The 8,602-nt window shown below is 35.4% G+C and overlaps 1 protein-coding gene across 4 annotated transcripts in view; it reads right to left on the bottom strand.

Moving 5' to 3' along the window:
* CEP290 (centrosomal protein 290) overlaps positions 1 to 8,602 on the bottom strand; it is a 52,905-nt gene that overhangs the window by 1,022 nt on the left and 43,281 nt on the right. The window contains exons 45-53 of one of the 4 annotated variants that reach the window (XM_062015992.1): positions 7,409 to 7,543; positions 7,164 to 7,250; positions 5,237 to 5,401; positions 4,773 to 4,895; positions 4,287 to 4,450; positions 2,818 to 2,959; positions 1,173 to 1,246; positions 927 to 1,030; positions 21 to 127 (exon numbers count right to left, since the gene is read on the bottom strand). In XM_062015992.1, the coding sequence (XP_061871976.1) occupies positions 21 to 127; positions 927 to 1,030; positions 1,173 to 1,246; positions 2,818 to 2,959; positions 4,287 to 4,450; positions 4,773 to 4,895; positions 5,237 to 5,401; positions 7,164 to 7,250; positions 7,409 to 7,543 (1,101 nt within the window). Of the gene's footprint in view, positions 1 to 19; positions 128 to 926; positions 1,031 to 1,172; positions 1,247 to 2,817; positions 2,960 to 4,001; positions 4,134 to 4,286; positions 4,451 to 4,772; positions 4,896 to 5,236; positions 5,402 to 7,163; positions 7,251 to 7,408; positions 7,544 to 8,602 lie in introns of those variants that run through there. The other 3 variants (XM_062015982.1, XR_009820526.1, XM_062015989.1) reach the window with 3 other exon arrangements.

Raw genomic sequence — 8,602 nt, 5'->3', positions numbered from 1 at the left:
GGATGATGCTTGCAACTTGCCTTTAATTGCTGTTTTTCCAACTCCGAGGCTTTCAGCTGTTTCTGCAGGTCAGCTACTTCTGTCATTAACATGTCGATTTTATCATTCTCTACAACTTCATTATGTCCTGCAAAAATAATGGTAAATTGTGATGAAATTTAAGGCAATGAAAAGCAATGACATGAATAGTGTAGTTACAGTAATTCTGCATCTTCTGAAAGCTGAAACGGTTGAACAGTGTAAAGCCAACTGGGATAAACAACTACCAAAAACGCAAGTAATGTGGGCTTTTTAGTTTTTGTGTAAATTAGGTGGTGGTGTTTAGTTCCTGTGGCTGAACACAATATTCCACTGGCCAATCTATTAGCACACTTCTGAAAAATAAAACATGTGCTCGTTCTCTGTATTAAAATGCACAAAGCTTGGAAGTAACATAATGTCAGGATCTTGCTAATTGTATTCATAATTGCAAGAGGGTTAATTTTTTTCTCCTGTCATGGCAATGAACTGCTCTATAGCGCTCTGCTTTTTCCATGGGACTCATGTCTGCTACTTCTTAAACCATTCACAGAACTGGTATCTGGAAAAGGACACTCATTCTTGGGCAGTTGGGAAGGCAAGTGAGTTTCAATGAATGACATCTTGCAAAGAGTCTGTCCCAGTTTGAAAAGCAAACAGTGGCACAAACAACACGTCTTGGAAATGTTGTAAAGTTTACATTTTTCAAGATAACTAATTATGGAGATTGTTACTTCTATAAGTACTCAAAAATCTAAGACCTTAGTCTGCTCCAGTTTACAGTATCCTAGTGTTAATAGAATTCAAAGAGTTCTGAAGACTTGTTATCATTTTTAATGCATGTATTAAGTAAAAATAGTTTTAGGCCCAAAATGTGGGAAGATATTTTAGGTACTTAAAATGATTACCAGCTGCAGGACCTTCACTTCGATACGTGTGTATGTGATGTTTATAATCTTCTACCTGTTGAGCTAGTTCTGCTTTTTCTTTCTCTAATCGATTATTAGTTAATCTGGAATATAAAATAGAATATTTTTTAAAGTGATTTAAATTTTAGAATATAAAATATGTAACTATAAGTTGCAATGGACATTTCCTGGCCATTCCTATTTCATATATTTTCCAGTGTCTTCAGTTATTCAAAAGTACATTACCTTAAAAGCTGAAGGTCCCTGGTGAGGCTTTGCTCTGTCCTTGCACCTTCAGGAACAGGTTTGAGAATCTCAATCTTAAAAGAAAAAATTAATAGAGTTTTACTCTTGAAAACAGTAGCCATGGCTAGTGCAGTTCAGAAGGAGTTCTCCTTGATCACAGCATGGTAGGGGTTGGAAGGGACCTCTAAAGATCATCTAGTCCAACCCCCCCCGCTAAAGCAGGTTCACCTCAGTCAGGAACAGACCCAGGCAGGTTTCAAAAACCTTCAGAGAAGGAGATTCCACACCTTCCCTGGGCAGCTTGTACCAGGGCTCCTTCACCTGAACAGTAAAGAAGTTTTTTGCTTAAGTAGAACTTTTTGTGTTCCAGCTTTTGTCCATTACCCCTTGTCCAGTCACTGCAGAAAAAAAGTAACGCCCCACCCTCTTGAATGAAAATAATACTATGGATGAAACCCAGTACTAAGTTACCCCAAGTATTCATCTACTGAAAGTTTCCACAAAGCTAATAATCTACAGCCTTTTTAAAGTTAGTATAGATCATTGTTACATGTATCACGAAGGGTGAAAAGTATTCAAAAGTCAGAATTCCAAAGTTAGACACATAGGTATATTAGCACAATTTACACCTATGCTTAAGGAAGTGATACGTCTACACCATTTAAGTGCTTTAAAAATACTGCTGATGGGCTTATTTGCATACCTAGGTGTCCTAAACTTCTTTTTAAATGCAAGAAGAAAAGCCTGTGATTTCGCAATGAAAATCCAAATGAGTGTATCTTCTTTGGAAGTGACCTGCTGTTTTAAGTTAAAATAGGTCCCTGACCAGAGAGGGAGTTAGCCTTTAGAACTATCTTTTAATAATAATGACTTCAGAAAAGGGAAATCAAGCAAAAGTTATCAAAATAATTGTTTTGCAAGACTTAATTCCAAGTTCTGTTTATTGAACACACTTCCAATATATGGCTTCCTATATTGACAGTTATGTGTACAATACCTTACACTGAGAATGGTCAGTACAAGATATCTGGAGAAGAAAACCATGCAGGTAACAACTGAGAAGATGGAAGCTAAGCTAGGTGGATGGTCCTAGGGCTACATCTCTAGAGTACTTAAAGAACAAAATTGGACACCTTTTTTTTCAAAGGTACTCGAGTTTAAAATTCATCAACTCTTACACATGTGAAATGATATTTTTAAGACTTAGTAAAGTAAGGGGCCATAGTAAATGTAAGGGGCCATAACGGAAACTGGCATCAAGATCCTCTTTAGGATGGCAAAATCAATCCCCCCCAGAAAAGACATGGAAAGAAGAAGGAAGTCCACACAGCAAACTAATTCTGCAGAACAAGCTAGAAAGATTTTTAAGACTATTGGAAGCATCCATACCTACAGGCTTTCATGTGATCAGTGAAACAATAAGGAAAAAAACCTTACAGAAGAAGACAGTAGAAAAAATAACAGTTTTCTCCTAAGACTGCAAGTCAAGAATATGTACTGATAGTATGTAGTAAACATTAATTAGCTAAAATTAGAGGATTAGAGGAAAAAAAAAAATAAGTACTCTGCCAATATAGACATTAGAAAGATCTTAACTAATAGTAAACAATCTGTTCTCAGAGTCACCTGGCTAAATTTTACTCACTTGTTCTTTTAGATCTTGTATGATTTTATCAGCACTGTGTTCACGTTCTGTTGCTTCTTGAAGCAGCCGTTTAAGGTCAATAATGCTTTGGGTTTTTTTAGCAATATCCATTTCCATTTCCTTCATCTTAGTTTCATGCATCCTGGTAGTATTTTTATTTAGAAAGAGATAACAGCAAAAGCTAATACTTTTGCAGAAACAGAGATTAAATACCATAAAATACACCCTAAAATATGTTTGGGGCAGTGGCCTTGAAGTAATCACTGGTCTTATTTATAAGCAAGCTGAAAGAAGCATAATGAAAAATACATTTTTAACCTTAGAATAAAGGCCTTTCCAAATGTTACACTTCTGTGGATCTTATTTCATATCTACACTTTATGGGGGACTGGAATCTTTTTATGGTATTACACATAAACCTTGGACTGGCACCTTGGTTTTGGTGTGACTGTTTGCAAAAATCTTTTCTGTAAGCAAACCACAAAACACAGAACTAAACACCTTGCTTTTAGGAAAGGAATGAATGCAGTTAAAAGTTTTTCAGGCTGTAGAGTTAGGATCTCCGGCCTGTGTAAGTAACTTTTCTGTGATAATCATCTGAACTAATTGCAGAAGTACAAATAAAGACTGAGTGATGCAAATGATACCTGAATTTTAAAACAAATGACAGGTCTCAGTTGCAGGTAACTTACTGGTAAAGAGTTGAAGATATTTATTATTATTACCAAACGAGAAATGATTTTTTATGCTGATTTTGAACTGAGTTTTGTCTAAAACTCTAGAAATGCTGATTCCCACACTTCAGTATATATATTGGAAAAGATAATACAGCACCAGTCTCCCAACATTTTCTCCTTTCTTCTACAGATAACTGGCTGACTGCAAATAGCTTTCAGGCTCTTTAGAACATATAAATGAAGGATCTTTAGCTATGCCTACATGTCCCAAAGAGTACAGGAATCCCACTCTAACACAACCTCTGCACATTTACAGGCTTAAATGTAGATTCAAATGCAGTGAAGCTGTAAAATGCAGACTGCTGGCTTGTAGTTTTTCCTTTAGATTGTCCTCTGTTTGGTAAGGTACTGAAATAATTTCTGTGTTCAGCAAAAATGCTGACATTACTCCATAAAGTATAAATTGAATACATTTAAACAGCAAGGAACACAAAATGCTTTATTTACCAGAACTGCCCAGAAGTCTACAGCTGATCTGAAGGAGATAAATAATTGGGTACTGTATAAAAGCAGCTAACGAGGCCAGTACACTGGGTGTCTTCTGGATTCGTATCAGAGACCTGTTACCGATCCTACGCACTAATGTAGGATCAGAAAATACAATACACATAATATCAAATGATGTTCAAAAGAGGGGAGAAAAATTATGAACATGAAACTAATTTGTTTGCTGATTTTTAAAGTGGAATTAACACTTGTGTTTATCTGCCTTACTTCATTCTCAACTCCTACCTTTTTACAACAACTGACTTCCAGCTTTTGCTGTCAGCTCCATCTAACTGGCTCTCAGCCAAATGTAGCCTCTTGATAGTCTCCTCCAGTTGTACAGTTAGCTTCTCATTTAATATCTCCAAGTTGTTCTTCACTATTCGTAGCTTCTCTCCACTGTCAGCTTCCTATTGTTCAATAACAACAAAGCTTTATGGAATACTGAACCTGACATGACGCACAGGATTATCCAAAATGATGGTGAGATCGGGTCAGTGCTGATTTAGAGGAAAACAGTGTATCTGAGATCACTAGTCTACAACTTCCAAATTCTGTCTTGGTCCACCCCTTGGATGTCTCCTCTCCACATAAAATTAAAAATATCAGTGCTCAGAAAAGTGTCCATTCTATGTCAACCATAAAAAAAAACCCAAAACAGTAAAAAAAGACAAGATCCTTACCCCAGCCAGTAACTAATGAAAATAGAGGGATACCTTACAATGATCTCACCTTTTTCAGTTCTTTACGTAGCCTCTCGTTTTCAGTCATGACTTTTTCCATTCCTTTGGTTTTAGACTCATAGTGCATACTCAGCTGCCCTGCCAGACGAAGCTTCAATTTTTCTATTTCAGACTAAATATCAAACAGTTTGTTAAAACACATATACGTTGCTTAGTAGAAAATTCGAGATTTCTGTTTTTAAAGCGTGGCATAGTTACAGCTACCTAGCACAAGGAACATAACGTTTCATCATATATTTAAATACTTCCTTAAAGTACAGAGTGCCTTTACATAAATCATGCAGTATGTTATGCTAAAATGAAGGTTTGCTTTTCTGTTCTACACATTTAACATTTGGTATTTTAAAACACTTTTGTACCAGTCACTGTAAAAAACAGGTTTGCTGCTCCATTTTCCTACTAACCTGCATATAAACTGCTATCTAAATATCGTTACTGGAGAGAAATCAGTACCTTTAGCCTCTCATTTTCCTGTTCAAGACCAAGTAATTTCTCATTAGTAACCACAGCTGGAGCTTTTTTCAGATCTTCATTTTCTCTTTGGACTCTCTCTACAACCTTCTTCATCAAACCAATTGTTTTTTCCAATTCTGGAACTGTCTTTCCACTTCTACCAGCCTATGGAGAGGAAATAAGGTAAAAGGAAGTAAATAGTTCATCTTAATATTCTGAGATACTCCAAATATGACTTTATTGCTTATTTTCCCATTGCAATTTGTACTTATGTTATATTTTGGTGTGACTTGAACCCTGAAGTTTCTTGCATACTTAGCCTTACTTCAAAAGCTCTAGTTCTATTCCCTCCCAAAGGCAACATATCAGCTCCTTCACTTTCTGTGTTACCCAAGAAAGCTGCAGTTGGTCTGCAAATTTGTTGTACTTTATGAACTACACTGAGACCTTAGGGCAATAAATCAAAGTAACAATTTTTTTTTTTTTTAGCTTTTCTTGTAGAGCCATACCCTGATCCAACAGACCATGCAATTACTTGAATGCTATTAGTGTCTAAGGGGGGAAAAAGCCCAAAATGAATGACTGGGAGCTTGATGGAGGGAAAGAGGGCCCTTGTTCAGCATCACACTTCTGCTGGATTAAAGTGACAGAAGAACTACATCTCATAGCATGAGTACATGTTCTCCCTTTCCCAAGGCTTGTATTCTCCTTGCAGAATGATAAATAAATAAGTATGGAAAATAAAGCTTGTAATGTCTCTATTTTTCTTCTTTCGCTACATTCATTTTTGAGATGGAAAAGCTGTTGAAGGGTCCTCAAATGCATTTATTTTCTCATAACCTTTGTAATAACTGTTTTCCTCAGCAATAATAATTTAGAGTTGCTGCTGTTGGTAGTTCTAGGCCCATGAATTATCTTGTTTTCCTTCTACAGAGGTAAGGAACACAGTAGAGTGGAAAAATGGGAATATTTTATTCCCTGGACCTCTACATAAACCTATATAGCAACCAAGTTTTGGAAGTAAAAAGTACTTGATCTTTTTTCTCTAAAATAACTGGAGGGATTAGGAGGTTTGTGTTGCTACATAGCAGAGTTAAAGAAAAACCTCTGTTGGACCTTGGTGCCTGAAAAGGAAGATTCAGAATCCGGTGCCTCCTCAAAACTTTTGCATGAAACAGTTTTATAAACTGTGTTTCCTTATTGAAAAACTACCACTGCATAAGAGACAAGCAGATAAACAAGCAGTCCATGCAAGGCACAAGTAGAAGACTGGGAAATATAAAACCTTTTCCAGATATCCAGAAGTAGAACTAATCCTCCTTGTATACTGAAATAATTCCAAAGGCACTTAACAGCTTTTATTAAGTCAGCTTCCTTTAAAAGGTCACAGAAATAGTTGGTAAGTTAGTGGCAAGGACACTGCTGAAGCCTTTTCTTACTGTGACTTCTGAAATATTGCTCTATCAAAGAAGCTGACAGTAGCAAGGGTAAGATTTAACTGTCACCTTGTATAGTACAACAAACAAAAAACTTTACTAACCACTTTAACTCTGCATTAAATCAAAGTTCTTTTAAATCAAACTATAATAACTGTATTATGTAACTTTATTATGAATTTACATAAATACATTAATAAAATGTTCATTATTAGGGCTGTAATTCTTATGTTTTGTATAAATACATTTCTGAAGGTAACTTTAATCGAAATGACAAATAAGGCCACGATAGTGTAAATATTTACTAGTGCAGCTCTAGTCCTTCTAATAGTCCTATTAACTGAATTTCATTAATATTTTACACCACTTTGGTAATCAAATAAACACATAAGAGGCAATTTCATTTTACTTTTGGTTGATTCCAAATAATTTAGCTTTAATAAAATATTTTGGTTTCATATAATTATGAAAAATGCTGTTGCAGTACTCACCCCTCTAATGCTGCCCAGCTTCTGTTCAACATCTGCTTTCTCTTTCTTGAGAAGTTCACACATTTCTCTTAAGTCACCTACTTGGTCCTAAAACACCAAAGTAATAAGCAGTATACTTAGATTTCAAATTGAGGTGAGCAGTAACTAAATTGCAGTTGGTTTACTTTGAAAAATGTAAATAGAAAGCAATCCCCTAACATGTGTCAGGGTAAACACAAATACAACTACACCTAAAAAGATGTTACCTTTAGTCTTGGCAAATCTTTATTGGCTTGCTCTAGCTGGAATCTTAGTTCAACATTTTCAGATGACAATTTTAGATTTTCCTTTAAAAGCGCTTGTTCTCTTTGATATTGATCATCTGATTCTATTCCTGATGTCTTGAAGAAATGGAAGGGAAAAATTATTACCAAGCAGAAATGCACTAATCATTATAGCAGTCGTAGCTGATAAACAACAACAGAATTTGTGTTTTTCACAGAATTAAAACAGATGACAGTTTTATCACCAGTTTTGATCTAACCTGCTCTAACTTTTAACACGTTCTCTTCCACTTGCTTAACCTTAACGGGAAGTTTACAAAGTAAACTACCAGTAAAAATTTTATCAAACCAAAATTAACACTCAAACTATCGGATAGAAATAAATCTCAGTCAAAAAAACCTCGTGAGTGTAGCAATCTGTGACACTGCACCTGGGGACACCATCTAATTTTAAGGACATATTCAGATACATATATTATATTTGGTAAATATGACATAAGCTGTTTCACTTAAAGAGATCACAGAGCAAGTCAGGAAGAGTAGTATAGAACTCTACTTGTTGTCTGTCAGTTTCTTCAATCTTAAGTCTTTATTCATGGAGGCTAGTGATTTCTATTGCATAAGGAGTGTTTTCCACACCTTATATTGCCAATTCATATCAAAGTATACAGTAAATTATCATGCCTGACTAGTAAAGAGTATAACCTTTTGATGATACAATAATCATCAGTTTTTACTCATGGAATTAACCATAGGATCCATTAATTCCTCACTAATATTGACAAAGTATTTGTTTCAATAAAGTTTGGGGTTTTTGTCCTTAATGTAAATAATAACACATCATAGGTATCTTAAAGAATGAAGGTCATCAACTAGTTGCATGTATAATTGGAATTATTTGTGAACTTTCTGCTTCAAAATTTTATTACTGACAGTAGCTTACTTGTGAGCTGACATATTCATGTCTATCATGAAAGCATAAGCTTTGCTTTATGGACCAGTTGGTGACGACTTCAATATCCCTGCAGACCATGCATAGGAAACTACTGCATTACAAAGATCAAATTATTCTATTTCTACAACATTTATCAAAAGAAACACTAGAGGACTGCTACAGTATCAAACCTCGGGCATTTCACAACATTCAGGGGTTCCTTCAACACCCTCTGTACCACT

The sequence above is a fragment of the Colius striatus genome, chromosome 1 (genome assembly GCF_028858725.1).
Source record: "Colius striatus isolate bColStr4 chromosome 1, bColStr4.1.hap1, whole genome shotgun sequence".
Classification (NCBI taxonomy): Eukaryota; Metazoa; Chordata; class Aves; order Coliiformes; family Coliidae; genus Colius; species Colius striatus.
This window is presented reverse-complemented; position numbering and strand designations above follow the sequence as displayed.